At 37.2% G+C, this 19,852-nt stretch overlaps 1 protein-coding gene across 1 annotated transcript in view; it reads right to left on the minus strand.

Moving 5' to 3' along the window:
* The window catches only part of TBCK (TBC1 domain containing kinase), a 94,441-nt gene that overhangs the window by 39,851 nt on the left and 34,738 nt on the right, over window positions 1–19,852 (minus strand). Inside the window, exons 15-21 of the mRNA XM_009902238.2 lie at window positions 18,570–18,632; window positions 17,554–17,680; window positions 16,931–16,981; window positions 15,361–15,444; window positions 13,244–13,329; window positions 5,787–5,823; window positions 4,289–4,450 (exon numbers count right to left, since the gene is read on the minus strand). Coding sequence (XP_009900540.2) covers window positions 4,289–4,450; window positions 5,787–5,823; window positions 13,244–13,329; window positions 15,361–15,444; window positions 16,931–16,981; window positions 17,554–17,680; window positions 18,570–18,632 — 610 coding nt within the window. The remainder of the gene's footprint in view (window positions 1–4,288; window positions 4,451–5,786; window positions 5,824–13,243; window positions 13,330–15,360; window positions 15,445–16,930; window positions 16,982–17,553; window positions 17,681–18,569; window positions 18,633–19,852) is intronic.

Raw genomic sequence — 19,852 nt, forward strand, 5'->3', positions numbered from 1 at the left:
CACCTGGTTCTCACAGAAATGTTGCCCTGTCAGCAACATGTTCTGCCTTAGTAAAAGAAAGAAGAAGAAAAAAAATACTGCTTTCTAATTCTTAACAAGTTGTGCTCACAATTCTAATGAAACAAAACAAGGCACTTTTTCCCAAGATGCTTTTCTAAGCAGAGAGAAAACAAAATAAAATTGCCACATCTAAAATGAAAGCTCAGGTAAGGGTGGCCTGAACTTCCATGCCTAAAATTGCTAGTATGTTTGATGTTCTACCTGCATGTTCTTTGATTTTATTCCAGGGTCAAGGTGTACAAAATCCTGCATGACTAACAGGTGGTTGATTCTGTTCTCTGAGGTTCCCTTTCGCTATAAAGGGTACACAAAGGTTCTATCAAGAAATACAATGCATAAAGCTGTACCTCAAACTGATAGTAAAACCTGCATCATGAACTCACTTTCCACCCTTTCAATGTAATCTCTTGAGACACAGTCCTGTGCTAAAGGATAGATGTTTGATTTTCTTCTGCAAGTGACAACTTGGGACTAGCAAGAACAAGAGAGAAATTTGGTATTTTTTTCCTGAGGTGTGTAACCCACTGCAGCATTTCTCCTTCGTCTCAGGAAGGTAGAATTTGTAAGTAAAACTGCATTTTGTTCATGTCACTACAAGTGGAAAACATAAATAATTAAAGAGTTCACAGGTTCAGGTAGAATGGCATTAGTCTTAGAGTCTGACACCACTGAAAATCCATGGTGAACAAGTATGCCGTAACAAAATGCTCTGCCTCTGTACCAAAGCCAGCTCCCAAACCACAAACTAAGCAACACTTACTAGCACCTATGTGCTGTTTCTACTTCAGAAATACCATTATTTAGCAACAATAATCTTCAAGGATTGCACCATATAATACACCTGCCACTAGTATCTAAAAAAGCCATCTAAGACAGCAAAGATGAGGAATATGTTCAGAAAAAGCTCTCTCAAGGAGTATCAGTCATACCTGCATCATTCAAGAAAGAAACCTTGGAACAGGACATCTTATTTTGCTTCTTACATATTCTTATCCAATTGTTTCAGGTAATAGCTATATTGACATTATCACTCATGCCACGTGACAGAGATCAAACTGCCCTTTTTTTCCCCCCCTTTTTCAGGCACACTGCCATTTGAAAAGGCACTCCAGCTTTGCTAACTCCATGATAAAGCACCTTGCAGTGTTGTCTTTTGAAGCGGGACAACAGTTTTGAACATGACAGAGCCACATGTCAAAGTTCCATAGCTGAAGTCATGAATAAAGTTTCCTTTTAAAAGACCTACTAGGATGTCTCTTCCTCAGAGCAGTAGGACATTTACAAAACTGTATGATTAAAAGTCACACTAATCAAAACAGTGCACTCATTACCTTTGCTGCTGTTCACTGTCAATGGAAGACCCTACTGTATCTCTTTCAGTCTCTTCAAAGTTGTGTGTTTTGATCTCAGATTACTTTTTTTTATTCAAGAAGTGATTAGAAAAAAAGGGAAACACCAAAACCCCACTAATTCGGTGGAGGCTTGGTTGCTGCCATTTCTTCCTCCTACCAAATCTTAGTTAAATGCTGAACCACCAGAAATTCTGACACAATAAAAGTTTATGAAACACGGATGTGGGCAGAGAAAGGATTTTCAGAAAGGAAAAACAATGTTAAGTAATAGGGTAGCTACCTAGGGTCAGACACACAACCAAATCAGACCGCTCTGATGTGTTTCTTAATTCTGGTCCTGTCAGGCGAAATATGTAATTTGTCATTTTTAAACAAACAGTTTTAGAAATAGGTACTATAAAAACAGTGAATCTTTCAAAAAAACGTTTGACCAAGTTGCAAGATGGCAGCAAAACAGCTTTATCAGTCGGGAAGGCAAGTTGCTTTCACTGGTAGCCTGAGATAAGCCATTGCAGTGTACAGAAAGCTTTAGAAACCACAGGAGTTTCAGACTGTTGAGCAACAATTGATTATAGATTGAAATTATTGCAGATGTTTTGAACAACAATCTCTTCCTTGGGGTGACCCAGTTCAGGTGAAGGTTATTTGCAAATTACTTTCAGAAAATTTTCAGGCATGGCACACAATTTCTTTCTACCAAAACAGCAGGATTCCCGTTTGGAAGACAAAGGTGACAAAAACCCAAAGGCAGCCAATAGCTCTTAATCAGAAACAAGACTCAGGTCAGAAAGAGAAGGCACTAGGCTGTAATAATTATATGTTCAAGGAAGTTACTGATTAAGGAAGTCTCAGCTAGACTAGTAACATTTAACTTTAGGTCACACTGGAATCATCTCCCATCCTCCTTCCTTTCTCCCTTTGTTGTCAGTTTATGATATGCTTTGGATTAATCTTACAATATTATTGACATAGCAAATATTGTACACATCACCAATGTTAATAAATAAATAAATTCAGAAACATTTTAACAACTTGTTTCCTAACAGAGTTACAAGCAAGGTTGTCATAAACTATAATTAGCAGAAAACATGTACATTATAACACTATGGACTTCAGTGATTTGGTTTCATTATATAAGCAGGTATCTATTCTGAGAACTAATGAATTCTTGCACATGACCTCAGTACAAAGTACTTCAACTGTCAGTAAGTCAGCTGGTTCAAGATAAATTGAAATTTGGAGACAACCACTCAAGAAAAGAAAATAGGGAAAAATTACCTTAGGCAAAAAATAAGTTAAATATTAATGTATCTAAATTTAACTACAACATACAGTTAATAGAGGAGGAGGAAAGAGGGGGGAGAGAGAGTCTTTCAGTTTAGCTCCTACCTTTCAAAGCAGTTAAAGATATCCAGTTAAATTTAATTAGGGCATTTGAAATGACTAAATGTCTAGACTGAAAATAAAAAAAAAAACAAATCCACACCATGGGAATGACCCAAGTAAATTTCTCAAATTAAAAAATACAGTAGCAAGTGCATAATAGACTAAATTGAAAGGTAGCAAAAACCCAAAGTTTTTAAATTCATATATATCCAAGGGGATACAGCAAGAGACAGAAAACATTTTGGGAAATCACTGAGTAACAACTCAATGGACTTCGAAGAGACTGGTTTACGCAGCTAGGGGAACTTAGCCTCAGCCTACTTGCTGCAATATTCTAGACTACTAGGAGAGTAGTTAACCTCTAAACTGTAGTTGTGGAGACTGCCACACTTAAAAAGAACTTTTAAGCTTAAATGTTCTCCCAAACTTGATTCTCGCTCATTTCTTCTGAAAAAGAATAACCTCTGTTAAAATGAATTATGAATTACAGAATTGCACACATGGTGTTCAAACAGAAACTAATAAATGTATCATTAGCCCAGGAATTACACACAAGTTACCTTGAGAAAGGCCCCACATTTAAAACAGTGTCACCTCTTAAGCAAGACCTATGTTATGATAGTAAGATCCTGGGTTGGAGAGAGAGAATTTACACAAGGATGTAAGTATGTTCTGGGTGCAGCAGCCTTCCAATTCATGTGTTATGTAAATATTAGTCCACCATAAATGAAAATACATCTTACTCTTTGCAGGGCTTACTCAGTTAAAATGCATTCTACTGTCTCACTAGAAACTTGCTCAGAAGTAAGACCCAAAATTCATGTTTAACTGCACATAAAGTTGTTTCTTTTTAAAGATGCAACACATGCTTGCATGGATAGGTTAACAACCTCCCACTGAACAAAAAAGACAGAACTTCTGCACAATGACCACATGGCCTCTGATCCTATTTTAAGAGTTCTTTTGAATGCTTCACACTTCAAATGAAAACTGATTTAACACCTGGCAACTCCAATGGCTTCTATACAGCTTTCCCCAATTCTTTTTACATTAATTGCTTCCACAGCAGAAGTTTAATTATTTTTTGGAAGGAAAATAGGCTAGTAGCAACATAATTCAGAACAGCATTAGATTTTACTTACTAAGAAATCGCTACCAACTGGATTGTTTCTCTATGTTGAATGTCTATGCACAGTAGCGAATTGTTTAAAATCAGAAATTCTAAGTTTCATAAGAAAGTAATGCAATATTCACCTGGAAATAACAACAAGCTGGCCCAATTATTGCTGATGATAGTAGAAAGACTTCTACTAACTTCATCAAGCTGTAGTTAAGATCTGCACACTCCAACACTGAGTTTGCCCGAATCTACCATGATTTCAGAGCATATGTAAGATGTATGGTACATATACATCCATGCAAGCATATACTTTCTTCAGCAATGCACTGGAAAAGAGAGAAAAGGTGCAGAAATATGTTTTTTCTTGTACCTGGCAAGTCTGAAAAAAGGAGAATGCATTCATTGAATCCATTAGCAAGAAGCCGATCCCTCAGCTGTTGAAGTATTGCAACTCCAATGCAGAACGGGAAGGAGGAATTTCCAAGCAGTAAAGTATCCCACAAGTGAAAAATTTTGTGCAAAGGAAAGACATCTGCATGGTGAACAAGAACAATAAAAAAATCCAAGAAGCTATAAGCATACATGCATATATCTATACATATACACACATGTATAATCACACACACAATCTTTAAGCAATTTCAAGTGTTCACGTGTTCAGAAGCAGGTTTGTCTCCATGTGCATTGATTATTCTGGAAACCAGTGTCTTCTTTCATTGGTAAATATTTTTACATGTTCAGGTTTTCAGATTGTAAACACACAAAATAAAGCAGCTTGTTTTTCTTTTGGTACAGGGCAGTTATGCATTAGGACATGCGTATCAGTTTTTCCAATAATATGAAGACATGAATGAGTTTCTCAGTAAGCTCAAAAAAAGAGAGTAGAATATTGCAAAAACTGGCAGAATAAAGGAAAGAATAGGGGGCCTGTTAAAAATAGCAACATTTTTTGTACAAAGCTGAGGTGACTCTCCCAAAACAAGGTATCCTTCAACTACATAATACCAACACTTCATTACAATTCATTGGAAAACCAAGGAGGAGATTTCCTTGGCAAAGCTGGTGATTCTCATGAAAGTTATAGAAGAAGGCACAACTGCAAGAAACAGTGCTTTACAGTCACATTCTTTAAAAACAGTATCACATGAAATACTTCAATATTTAATCAGAAAAATAATCCATCAGCTTTTTTCAACCTTTTTAGCTAAGAAAATGTAACTCCAAGTCTGTCAGTGTCGACATGAACTGAAAAAAGTCAGAGATCTCCGAGGAAGGATTTGGAATTTCTTTCCAGATTTGCTTTGTACTAACTTTATCCTCTTTCATTAAAAGCTCACCAAATTACAAAGCCCTCTTTGCTCTTAACACACAGAGATAAAAATCATAGCAAAGTAACTCTAGTAGAATAATAAGGTGTCAAAGTGTACCGGGAAGAAAAAAGCAAAACTTTCTCTGTTGAATATTTGCATTTGAGAAAAAAAATTACTCTTTCTTACATTATTTGGGTGAGGGCTGGGGAAGGTGGTTTGTTTTTTTTTTTGTTTGAACTATTTTAAATGATTATTATACCTTTTTTTCCAGCAGGTAACAGCTTAATATGCACACTCCTGAAATCATTCATGCATAAAATAAACCAGTTTAAATGCAATACTTTTAAAAAAGAACTAATTATGGTTAAATTAGGCTAGAAGGTATGTAACAAGCAGTGTTGAGATGCAAACCACAACACACATGCCTGCAAATTACAACCCATCTACCAAATGACAGACACATCATAGCAATTAGGAAGGCTATTGCTGAAAAAGCGAGAAAAATTATGCTTAAGAAATATAAGAACATTTAATCAGAGTAGAAGAATGCATACTCACGTGTAAACATTGTAAGAAACCAAGGAATGGCATAAAGCTGCAAAACATAAGGATGGTGGAAAGAAAAACAAAAGAAAGAAAAAGTTTAAGAGCTAAAGTTTGTGACAATTGTCTGCTACATTAAAAATGGCCTAGCTTGGCATTTAGGGGACACAGTCTCAAGCTGCACCAGGGGAGGTTTAGACTCAAGGTGAGGAGAAAGTTCTTCACCAAGCGAGTCGTTCGTCATTGGAATGTGCTGCCCAGGGAGGTGGTGGAGTCACCGTCCCTGGAGGTGTTCAAGAGGAGATTGGACATGGCACTTGGTGCCATGGTCTAGTCGTGAGGTCTGTGGTGACAGGTTGGACTCGATGATCCTTGGGGTCTCTTCCAACCTTAGTTATACTGTGATACTGTATTTGAAATGGGAAATAACTGCAGCTGTAGAACAACTATCACACAACTTTTAGCTCCTCAGAAAAGCTTTTTCTTCCCCCAGGTCCCCATTTTCATCTCTTTCAAGCTCCTAGTTTATGATACTGTATGAAAAACAGTAACAAAAACTACCTCCCTCGCTAGGCTTACGTTTGCAAGAAACAACTCCCAATGTCTTAAAGAACTCATAAACCTGATCTATCAATCTGCCACTGTTCTCACGTTACCTGTACATAACCCTAACTGAAAATTAGCAAAGGATGCCTAAACAAGCATCAAATAACTTGATTCAATATATCTTATTGTCTGTGGGGGAAAAAAAAAGGTGAAGTGCTAATCACAACCTTCAACAGAAAAAATAATCATATCTCGCCTTCTCTCCTATGTTGGTGGTTATGAAATATGTTTGTCAATGAAAGGCAGTAAGAACAGTTTCATTCTCAAAAGCACACAGTGTCAGTTACCGATACCTTAAGCATTTATGTACTCTATTGTGACCTGTAAAAGCAAGTATCATCTGAAGAATTTGTGGCTGCTTCAGCACTTCTACTGTAAGACTTCGAACTTGTGCTGTTGCATTGGCTACAGAAAACCCTTAATTTCTGTAAACTCCCATACTCATGACATCATGAAGAGAAAATGCAGTATGAATTAGGAGACCTAAGCATTTATGACACCTTAAGAGTTTCCTAATTTTCAGTATTTAGCATATTGAAGGCAACATTGACTTTCTATAACCATGGAACTGCACAGAAAGTCCCCACAAATTGGCAAGGCAACATTGTTAAGTTTCACTCAGTTGGATAGGTCACAGGCTCCGTTTTCCACTTCTGAAGATTTACAGTTAGACATAAAGTTTAATATATTACCATTTAATGCATAAAGAGTGCAAATTAGTCCTATTAAGCTTTCACTGGAACTAAGCAAATGAGAAGCAGAAAGCATAATTGATACTATGTTAATAAATTACTACTTGTTCCATAAACTCCTAGCTGAGTTATACCACAGACTAATGAAAAAGTGAAAAGCTCTTTAAAGCAGCTCTCTTGAAATTTTATTTGTAAGTTTTCATCTGGTCATCTGATAGTGTCTGAACCATACTGTCCACAAAATTAAACCAGCTGCAATAACCACAGCATTCACCAATTTCAATATTAAAGAGAGTTTTATAAAGCTAGGTCTTCAACCCACCAACTGATGTTATGAGTTCAAATACCTAAATAAATCCATTTCTATCATCATTTTCATCTTACAATCCATTCATAATATTTGCTTGAGCATATCTTTGTCATGCCTTCAATATATGGCTCTCTGAACAACAACATACTCTGTTTCCTGAAATATCCCCTTGTCTGGTTGTGATCAGCCAGTACCTGTTTACCTGCTCGATTGTATGCAGTATCTTGTTTTCCATGCAGCAGGAAAACAATCTTTAAAAGCCTCAGGTTTCTCTTTGCCTTGAGGTACGTATTATGCAGACATCATTTTGAACTACATTACTTCCTTGGTATTTCAAAGCAATTGCTTTCTCCTTTTATGTATTGGATTAAAGCAGACCCACACTTACTCCTAAATTCACAAGCATCTCTATCTTGTATATCTCTATGTAGATGCATACAGAACATACACAAAATGTGAAGCATTCAACAGATGATTAAAAGGTAACAAGGCAAAGTACTGCTTTCCCCTAAAGCATCCTCACCAAACCTATCAACAGTGATGTAAAAAGTAGGTCAAACTATTTACGTAGAAGGTGTTAGGCAAGTTTTTATTGAACGGATTTATCCCTCTGATTTTCACAAATAGAATTTTCTAAGGCAAGAAGTTTTTGCACAACTGAAGAGATTATGATTACCACTAATAAGCAAGTGCAGAAAAAGCCACAACACTTCGACCATGCAAGTCCGATTGACAAAACTACAAAGACGAGAAGAACTACATTGACTTGAGATCCCCAAATAAACACGCCACCCTATTGTTCTAGCGAAACGACTGCACTGTTAGGGTATTGTTAGTAAATAGTGCCCTCTAGTAACCACCGGCGGGAACAGCACCCGGCCACGCTGATGTGCAGGCAAGCTGCTATTGAAAGCGGTTATCAACCCTTCACTACTGAATCCTGAAACGATGGATTTGTGCTTCTTATTGCTACTTAACTCTCCGTAGCTGGGAAGCACACCTCGTGTTTAAGCAAAGTAGTGTTTGAACAGCTGGAAGAGCCTGGGAATAGGTCACAATGACAGTAAGAGCCTGTGAAAGCAATACTTTTTAGAGTGAGCTTACAATCAGCAATGTCATAATTTTAATTTTGCTTTGCTTGTAAAATACAAGCTCTTTTGTGCTTTTAATTAAGGGTGTGGACATTTCTTAAACATAAGGAACACATGAAGAATTCAGGAACACCAGCTGTCATTCAAACAGTCTGATTAAAAAACAGAAGTGGTTTGGTTTTTTTTTTTTGTTACAACTGAAATTGCATGTCCTTATACTTAGTTTCATTCTCCATCTTTTCATTATCCCTAGCTAAAGCTTCCTTCCCAGTAGTGCTCTTTGGGAACAAATTTGTCAGTATCTGAGCTTGGAAATGCAGTTGACTGCTCTTCAACAAGGTGAAGATCTGTACTAGCCCATAGTTAGTCAGTCATATTTTGAGCAGAGTCCATCTCCCATTAGATAGTCAAAGCCCTTAGAGAGATTTGCTCCAGTCTTGATGAAAGCCTTTTTCATGAGGATTGTGTTATTGCTTGTTATTATTGTCTGGACTGTTTCATTATTTGACAATCAATATACAAATCACTCCCTAGGAAGGGGCGAGATGCCCCCTTCTGTCCCCTTCCACCTACAGACTCCCTCCTCCCAAGACACAGATTCAAGGCCCTGCTTTCTTTCTTTTAAAGAAGTACTATAAAAGAGATTTTGTACTTTTCAGTTACTTTTTTAAAAAAACATATTGCTAGGTTCACAATTCCTGAGTGATTCTGGACTGAAAGGAGAGGCTTTGTAGTGCATATTTGTGACTGTATCTCTCTGACCTTACCTGTAGCGTGACCAGGCCCAAAACATTATCTCAAAGCAAAAGAAAACAAAACCTTGTAAAATTTTTTTTAGAAAAAAGACAAAAACCACAAAAGAATATTTATAATTACAACCTTACTCTGAGCATTCCAGTAACTCTTTCAACGTATGTGCTTGAGCTGTACCAAAGATTGTGGTCTGCATGAGGTGGCAAGGCCCTAACAAGGCTGCCTCTCAACTGCTCCTTTTTTTGTTTCATTATCAAGCTCTCTACAGATTCCTGAGGAGAGGAAGATGAGTGGCAGGTGCTGATCTCCTCACCCTGGGGTGCAGTGATTGGAAGTGTGTGAATGGTTCAAACCTGCACCAGGGGAGGTTCAGATTGGATATCGGGAAAGATTTATTTACTGAGAGGGTAAAAGCCTGTCACTAGAGCAGGTTTCCTAGAGAAGCAGTCAATGCCCCAAGCCTGTCAGTGTTCAAGAGACATTTGGGCAATGTCTTTAACAATATGCATTAATTTGGTTAGCCCTGAGTTTGTCAGGCAGTTAGACCAGATGATCATTTTAGGTACCTTCTAACTGAAATAGTCTATTCTAGAAAACCCTGTTCTTGCACCTTCATGTTCTGTCTGTGAAATACATACACACATACCTAGCTTCAGGCCTCTATGGTGCCTAGAGAACTAACCATACATTTGAATGCTACAGAAAAGTGCAAAACTGTGTGGATGACTGGAAATGCAAGGAGAATGTGGACTGAGTCCCATTTTTAGTATTTAATTCCATCCACCTCATACATCTACACAAACAAAATTTCACAACTACAAAGTACACCAGATAAAAATACCAGAAGAAACCTCCCACTTAGGTTCTCCACTACAGTAATCATTTCACACAAGAAACAGACAGAAAGTACCTCAGTCATAGGACTTTTCAATTAGTTGAAGCCTTACTACCAACACCTCCTGCATACTGCCAAAACCAAGCTAAGCTATCTACCTATGACAGCAGCCCCAGCACAATGATATTTAGTAACTGCAGCCAAACTTTGTCATCTCTGTTAATGACCAGCTCACAACTGGGTCTAGCATCCATAATTTGCAGCTGAAAGCTCTTTAGATTTATTTATGGCTGTAGTTGACCTTTCAGTAATGCAGCACACTTCCTTGTTTTTCTTCAGCTCAGAATGGTTGATGTCAGAATTATTCAATAAAACACAGAACGTGTTATAAAGCATTATAAAGGGCGGGGGAGATTAGAAACTTTGGGAGAGTGAGTAAAGACGAACCTCAACTTCCACTGTACATAACCCTCCATTTACATGTAAATCACATAGCAAATGCAACATACTTAATCCAGGCAGCACATCAGCTAACAATATTCACAACTATTCAAGCTTCAGCAGTGTTCAATATTCCAAGAGCTACGTGACCCAGAGCAAATGAGAAAGGGCCCAGGAAACACCATCTTTCCTGCAGCAGAGCCTGCATTTCAGCAATGAAAGATTAATCAGGGTTTACTTTGATAGGATTAGTACTCAAGCACGAAACTCTGGTGCAGATCTCATTACCACAGTGCATATCCTTCACCTTGATGGATCCTGTGCTGTCTTGTTACAGGTACAAAAATCACCTTTCTTACTAATCTAAAAGGCAGAGCCACTTTTATTTATTTTAAAAAACAAACAAACAAACAAACAACAGAAAAGACAAATTAAAAGGTTAAGTTCACAACCTCTCTTTAAATATTAGCATCAATTTCCGAAGTGGCATTTATACTCAATGCAAGGTGCTGGGTTGGTTTGTTTTTTTGTTTAATGGTGTTGTTTTATGTGTGGTTGTTTTTTTTGTGTGTGTGTGTGTTATTTTTACATAGTTAGACTCGTTAAATAATTACAAAACAGAGGTATAAGTAATCACCTCCAGACTGTCACACTTAGGAGCCAAGGCTTACATTGGACTATATGTTCTCTGATGACCAGCAGAACACAAAAACTACGACATAACAGAACAAGCGATTTAATACTACTCCATCTGATTTGCACCTTGAAAGACTTCAGCTGAAGCATCAGCTAACACCTAAGATACGTTGCTACAGAGCTCTTACAGAGGCAAGTAGCAGAAATGGGGACCTGTAAAATGGTCAGGGAAGTTACATCTCTGCATTGTAGGTAGGAACTAGCACCCTGGACAAAATACACAGAGGAATTGCTTCAGTTGTTTGTTAAAGGCTGTCGATGACTATCAATTGCATTTACATAGTGATGCTGAAAATTTTCTCCCTCAGGAACTTAAATGTTGCTGTTAACCAGGCCTTTCATCCCTCTCCAATTATTTAGACTTTCTACAGATTAATATTCTCCCTACTTTCCCTTCACCTTCTTTCTACTCACTCTCTTCAGATATGGATCATCTGCTATACATGTGGCCTTCTCAAAGATCTCTCTTTATAATGCAATGTACTGGCTTTCTCTCCTGACTATTTTAATGCAACAGTAGCTTTTAAATTTATGTAATCCATGAAGAACATCATTACAATAAAAACATCTCTACAAATGAAAGCATACGGTTTGGTTATCCATTACAGTATTTGTAAGCAGTGATAATGAATATCTGCCAGTCAAAAAGACAGATAAATTCACTCTGGAATTGTGTGTTTTCAGAGGCTTGGCCTTGATTCTTAGGCTTAAAGCATTTCCTAATGATGATTAGGCTTTTCTGATAAAATAAGCTTTATATTGCTTAGGAAAAAACACAGATAAATTTCTTATTTATGGAATTTGTATTTCTATATCAACACCACTTGACTGCAGTTTTCATCTTCTATTTTGACCTCCAGGTCATCATCTGTTCTTATGACCAACTTGTTATTGCCAAATTTCTAAATGTCAGATCTATCATTATAAAGGCCATATCCATTAATAATGTTCTCTCTACATAACCTTGTTCAGATCTGCTTTTCAGAAACATCAGCCATAAACTTTGCTAATGCTATAGTAAGCAGACAAACATTTTCACAGAGTATTATCTTGGCTTTCTGGACTATACTTGCCCCTCTAAGCAAAGGAGGAAGACTTGACTACTTACAATGACAGCTAAAAGAAGGCCTTGTTTTGCTTTTTCCAACATACCCCTCCATTTCTACTACATTTTAGCTGTGTTCTCAGCTTTCACTTTCCTCTGTCTTAGAGGCTTCTTGGATGGAAAGCATCAAACTTAGACGCAAGTTATGCACCTGTCCAATGTTTCTGATCAACTCCAACAAGCGACTGCTAAGCCTTTTCCAAGGTCTGATACATCTACAGATTAACCATCACTTGCATGTATTTTCTTTTTATTGCTTTAAATTTCTGTCTTTTGTGTTAGCCAATAGTATTTAATTAGTTTGTAGAAATTTTGCTTTTAGTAATTTATAGCCACCTAAAAAAAATAATTTAATCCATGCCTCAAAATGAAATTAGAGGAATCCTTTAAGATTAATCCATAGGTTATAATAAGTGACTGACAGTATTTTTATTGTATTTGCCATGGCAACAGAATAGGAGGGTCTGAAGCATGCAAGATAACAATCATAACCTGACCATTCTATTAGCACACTCAGAAAGGTCCATTAATATTGTCAAATAATATTAAATATGTCAAACTGCTACTGAAACAGTTTGGAAGACATCTCATCCCAGCTGCCCTCACTTTTTATTTTTCACTTTCTTAGAGGAACCCTTAGTATCATAGAATCAGTCAGGGTTGGAAGGGACCACAAAGATCTTCTAGTTCCAACCCCCCTGATATGGGCAGGGACACCCCACACAAGACCAGGTTGGATGAGGCTCTGGCCAGCCTGATCTAAAAACACCTCCAGGGATGGGGCCTCAACCACCTCCCTGGACAACCCATTTCAGGGCCTCACCACTCTCATGGTGAAGAACCTCCTCCTCACGTCCAGCCTGAATCTCCCCATTCATTCCATTCCCCCTAGTCCTATCACTACCTGATAATATCAATACCTGATAATACTGATAATACTTACGTCTGGAATAAAGCCAATTTCATTAAGGTGGTTACTCAGCTCTGGATCATGGAATGCAATCATCTGGGAAAACACTGTCAGATATTCTGAAATGACAAGTAAATTGAAGGTCATTGTTCAAAACACAAGCCACCACAAAGCTGTAGAAAAATAACAGCTCTGATTTTTTAGTTCATTTTTATGGTAAATTGAAAACACAACATCCATCCAATCAATGTTAGTTGGAATTTTGTAATACCAATTTTTAGTTTAAATAACTGGGCATTCTATACCCAAACCCCTTTAATTGCTCTTGCTTCCTATTTGACATAATGAAACAGATCTGATAAAATAGAACTAATTCATTAGAAAAAACAGCTGTCTTCACTGCACAGCACAAGTTTGGAAACAAAGCACACTGAAGTTTGCAGCTCAGAAGATTCCTATCCATCCCTACATGGCAGGCATAAAGAAGCCAGGAAGCTAAAACTGCAGTAGGCAGTTAAATGACATTCTGAATATTTCCTTCCAACCCAGCAAAGCAAGGAAATTACACAGAATTTTCCTTTAAAAATGTATTATGCATTGGTCTTCAGGATATGACCCTAAATAAATTAGCATACTGTAAGAAACCCAAAAGGTACAGTCTCCCTGAATCCTTGATGGTAACAGATGCATGGGAACTCAGGAACACCTGCAATACTTCGGGCTCACAAAAATCCTACTGACCTAGATTTCTAACTTTAGCTGCTACTTATTTCTGTAAAGCCCCTTAGGAATAACATTAAGGAACTTCAGAGAGCCAAAGTATTATTTTACAGAAGAGTATACCTCCTTGGAAAAAAAGTCTTTATCAAGCTATTAATCTTGAAGTCTAAAGCAGTCGCTTCCACTGAAGGATCTGATAAAATACACTCTTGTCACCTTTAGACCTTGATTGCCCCTTTTTTCCCCAGCAAGCACTGTTTCTTTACAGACAAAATGATTCAAACAAGTTCTCTCCCTTGAATAGTTTTTCCAAATTATTGGTTTACATCTTTGGTTCATAACACCTCTTACCAATTGTCTTTCATATGTAAATTCTCCTGACCACTGTGTTCTCTCTCTATGCTAGCTGTCTCTCTGTTTTTCAATGTGTAAATGCTTTTACAGCTAATTAAGTTTTGTTGATGAATTCTTAATTTTTTTTTTTTTCATTTTTTTGAAGACAAAAAATGACAGACACCATCTCCAAGTTGTGGATTTTCACAAGTTAGACACAAAATAATTTCTTCAGAAGAAATCCAAGAACAGCAAGCCATGCTGAAACCTAGTAGTCAATAAACACTCATACCTGCCAGCACTTGAAAACATTCATTACCACCTGCTCTTTTAAACTACTGATAGCTTTTCAAACAGCTTCTTTTAGTTTTTAAAACTGTCTGCAAGACAAATTATCTTTCCCACACAGACTGTGCCAAGATGGCTTTCTAGGGCTATAGAATTCCTTCTTTGTATTTTCATGAAATTTACCATTTATTTTCCAGTAGAACAGATATTTACCTCCTAGGTATTGTTTTAATTTCTCTGAATTATCTATATAGTTGTTGAGGACTTAACTATGGGGCACTAGTCCTCAGAGTTCTCAAACTCCTGTCCTGTACTGAATGACATTACCTTCTTTTCAGTAAAGAATTCCTCTCAAATCTCTAACTTTCTGAATATTGTAACTTCCATTCTCTGAGGAATCACTAGTTTGTACTGTTGCTCTCAGTCATCCCTCATTGTCAAAATAGTTCCTGTAACAGTTATGATTTTCATCACCTAAAGTGCAGGTCTTTACAATCTAACACTGGAATACAACTTCCTCCAACTCCAATGCTGGATATTACACAGAATATTTGTGTGTGTGCACAAATGTTTTCTTTATTTAGTTTCCCCCCCCCCCCCCCCCTCCTGCTTGAATCTTTACCCCCTCATTTTGTTCCTACTTATCTTGCACAGTTGTTACACATCTAAAGGAAAGAGTTTGAAAGAAATAGTTGGGTGTTTCTACAGTTTGATCCTACTTATGTTCCAATTTACAGCCACTTGAATAAGTCTATTTATAATTCTACTTCTCTTAGAACTAGGAAGAATAAATAAAAGGGCTGGCTTACCTTGAATAACATGAGAATTATCCTTCAGAAAGAAGTTATACAAATACTTGGGGATAAAAGCAGACATGCAGGCATATGCCAGAGCTGAAAGAATTAGGAAAATGGTTGCAACTAGAGAGGCAGAAACATAAGCACATCTAAAAGAAGTTCATTAAGCAGAAAAGAAGCATACTTAAATCAATCTATACACCTAAAAAGGGCACATTGCTCATTAATGTATTATAAAAGCTCCTAAATAAGTCTCTTGCTGTCACTGAGTAAATAATACAAACCTGGCTGGACCTGATCTGCTCCTAGCTTATTTTCCTATTTCCCACTGACCAAGTAACAAGATGTTTGGAAAGCCATGGTGATGCTTGTATCAAAAACTGAAGGTTTCTGAATGAATACAATTTTCAGAAGACAAAATTTCAGACAACTGCATTGGTGCACTATTCTTATAAACTTATACCCAATTTATACCCCATCAGACTCACATCTTATCTCTTTACTTCAACTCAGAGTAAAGATGATAGCATTCAGGAAAAAAAAAAAAAAAAAAAAAAGAGTGTGCAGGATAATTAAAAATACTGTCAAAAAAATGGACAAAAATGAAACCTGCTTATCCCCTTGATTAATTCCTGGGAATTTGCTGAGAGATTATCTATTGTAATACAATTCCTAGTTATGGTGCTACACTATAGATACAAAAAAAAAAGAAATAAGAGATTGTCATAAATTGATGAAAGATGAATATCATTTTGGAATTTACTAAGCAAACATCATATTCACAGCAAATATAACACAGGATCATATTATAAACAAATTCTGTGTTGTAACTTTTCTAGCATTGCAACTTTTAAATACCTGAACCAAAAATATACAACTAAGTTCAGTAATCACCACAAAATTTTACATAATTAACTAATATTGTATTTTGCTTCAGCATGAAAGAAACCAGGTTCTACAATCAAAATGTGTAGGAGCATGTCCAAGAGCAAGAAAAATCCATTAAAGTACTTAAGTGAGATTGCACAATAAGCATAATAGGAGTCATGATCCTAGGATACCAGTCTTCCCTCACATAGACCTTAGACAAAGAAAGCCAGGTGCAAGAGAAGGAAAGACTGGACTAGACTTACTGTGAAGGAATCACATTCTAAGATAAAAGTCACATATCCAAAGCTTTTAAGGACCTAAAACCATCATCAGCTTTCCTGCATAAAGCTAATCTGGCAGCTTAACAGTTGGGTTAACAAAAAATAACAAGGCTGAACTACAGCATCTCTGAAAAAGACAAGCGCTAAAGAAGCATTGCTTGCTTTTCTATAATCAAGGTTATTTGTGCTTTTCCTTGTATTTTAATTATTGTACTTGGCAATAAACACAGGGTTTGAACTCCTGCTTGAAGAGCAGCGCAGCACACACACTTTTCAAAACCAAACCATTTTTTTTGACCTGGGGCAATAAGAGCTACAATGTCCCCACAGAAAGTTTCCAGGTGTGTGTGCGCACATCTGTCTACACCTAGACACAGATGACAGACTGTGCTTCCCTTTCCCTTTCACCCCTAACAGACAAAGGTACTCACCCTCATTGTTAAAATTCAAGTACAGAAATGGTGCACAGAGAGAGTCAAGACCTAAAGAGAGAGGAGCCATGAAAAGAAACAGGATAAAGCGCTTGTTTATTGTAATACACAAGATAAATTCATTAACTGATTTTGAAAATTTGCATACTTGACACTGATTATAGTTTTGCAATGTCAGGCTTCACAGGTAATGCTGAGAACAACTGTGAAATCAATACATGAAATCAGAGAGGATTTCAAACTGCTGAACAGCAATGTTGAACTGATTATTCTGCCGAGGCTTCCAAGAAATGCAATTTACCATCCCAAGGACTCGCTCACTAACTTTTGCCATTCTACACTGGAAATTAACAGTAAACAACACATTTTATTATTTTTTCTAAATAAAGAGATTGAAACTTAGAGCAAATACATGAGTGAGACAATTCTGCATAATATTACATATAAACTAATAGGATTTAAATTTGCATTAAGTCAGATTTATTCTTCTAAAGCGACACGAAAAAAAAGTAGTCAAAAGGAGCGTACACAGGGGAACGGGGACAGGGAAGCAGGACAAGTAGTTTTAGGTCAGCCATAGCTTTCCAGTTAATTATCTTACCTTGCCAGCTAGTCAAACTCACCTTGCCAGTACACCAAATCAGGATGGGAAACAACCCAGGCCTTCAATACACGTCTAAACTTTGCATGACCTTCTGGTGATGACAGCAATTCATCATACTGATGGCAACGAGGAATATCAACTTCAATCTGCATCACAGCCAAGTACATGTCACAAAGAGAAATCAGGGTAAGTGGGGTAGTACTACATCAATCTTGCAACACTAGAGGTGGAAGTCAGCCAACAAATCAAAGTCAGACCACCATCATAAACACAACCCACTTCCTCCACCACTCTCAAAAACAAAACTGAAAAGGGACAGGGGACTCTTAACAGCTCTGTCAAAGATTAAAAATAGAGACAATTTTCCCCTCCCTTTCTCTTTGTCCAGATTCACATTCTTAAAAGGGTTCCAACTTTCCAAGTCTTGAAAACGGCAGAAAGTAGGTAACAGATACAGGAGCTTTTTTAACAACCCAACTTTGGGACACATTTCAGGTATCACTTTGCTCAAAAGGATAATCAAATTAGAGGTCTCAGAATGTTGTACCCAATTTGATCAAAGATATTTCTTCACCTATGTCATTGCTCATGGTATCTTTTTACGTCTGGCAAGATTTCCTGGAGAACCAAACTGCTCAAGAACCCACTTCTATGAAGACTAGCTCTCCTCACAGGATTTCTGGATACTCAGCACTATCAGGTAAAAGGTCCAACAGGCACAACAAACATCTAATAAAACCAAGAGTTTTCACAAGACAGTGATAATATTCACTAGACTCTGCTGCTGCTCCAGAAACAGTGATTCTGAAGTAAAAGAGGATTTCACTTTCCGCATGTTGTTAATAGCGTGAGTAAAACTACTTGTTTCCACCTGTTTTACAAGATCCCTGCTATGGCATGAAAAGGTAAGAAGATAGGGGGAGCCCTTTTACTATTATGAGCTGCATCTGCTGTGACACAGAAGTGGCTGCAACTGGTGGAAAAGTTCTCTTCATTACACCAAGGGACAATATTTGATACCACTAGAAGCCTTACTTGTCTGTCTGTAGGAATTGGTGTGTCTTTATCAATGGCATCATACTTTGCTTGAATGGCTCCCTAAATGTGGAAAAAGAATACTCAAATTGAGAAAGACCTTAGTGACATAAATGCATGTTACAACATACACATTGATAGACAGAAGCTGACTGCTTTTGTTAAGTGCTTTTGTTAGCAATTTTTTTTTTTCCTGGAAAGATTTCCCCAACTATAGAAAAGTCAAACAGCTGAATTTTAATAAAATTGCCTTCATTCTGTTATAATTCAGGACATGCAATTCTTCCTGTGTAACCTCCTCAGTGTGATCTTCATTTGTGTATGCAGAAAGCTATGCACTTGATACAGCTCACAATTTAAATTCTGTGCTTATCTCAGCCACTGCTAAGTAGATTTCAATATAATTTCTGTAAAGACACTGAATCATAGCTTCCTGGTAAGTGATATTGATAGTGGCACTATACACTCCTCTTAAATATACATCTATACTTTCACAAATAGCCTGTCCTTGCACGAAACTCAAGACAGGCATGCTAACAAGCCTCAATGTATATGGGGCAGGGATGGGAAGCTGATGAAGCATAAGAACTGTCATCCTCCACGGCACCATCCAGCAGTCTCTCTTAACATTTATAGCTTCGTTTTGATCACATTATAAAGCATCCAGCAGATCACACCCTAAGCTAAGTATCCTAAATAATTTGGGAAGTGTTATCTATAAGAACTCTCTGCAACACTATTGCAGATTGCAAGCTGAGTAGCTGCAAAACCTGGGTAGTCTCAAAAGCTGGGTAGTGAAGCCATCTCTGTCAAGAGTCCTTACTTCTGGGACATTCCTTTCCAGTCCTTTGTTCAAAAAGGCTACATTTATTTTATTTTTCTCTGGCCTTTGGAGGAAATACATGGATTAGCAGATGGGAAATATAAACCTCATATGTTTCATTTTGATTCGCCCAACTATTGCTGACTCAACCAGAAGGATTCCAACTGTCTTTGCAAAAAGAAAAAAAAAAAACACCTAAAAATTGTAACAAAATTCCTGTTAACTACCACTTGCTTCTAAACAATCTAGCAAAACCTGGCTGTGTGGGTGGTATTTTTCAACAATCAAGATTAAAGCAATCAAGCTAGACTCTCTTCAATCAAATTGTATTAGACACAGGAAGCAAGTCTGTTTCAACATTGTGTTTATTTACAGTTCACAACTCCTTTTGTTTGCAAGACCAGTAATTCTATCTGCCAAATCTTCAAGCCCATTCCAGCTTCCCTGTCAATCCAATTCT

This window comes from Dryobates pubescens, chromosome 1 (assembly GCF_014839835.1).
Source record: "Dryobates pubescens isolate bDryPub1 chromosome 1, bDryPub1.pri, whole genome shotgun sequence".
Taxonomy (NCBI): domain Eukaryota; kingdom Metazoa; phylum Chordata; class Aves; order Piciformes; family Picidae; genus Dryobates; species Dryobates pubescens.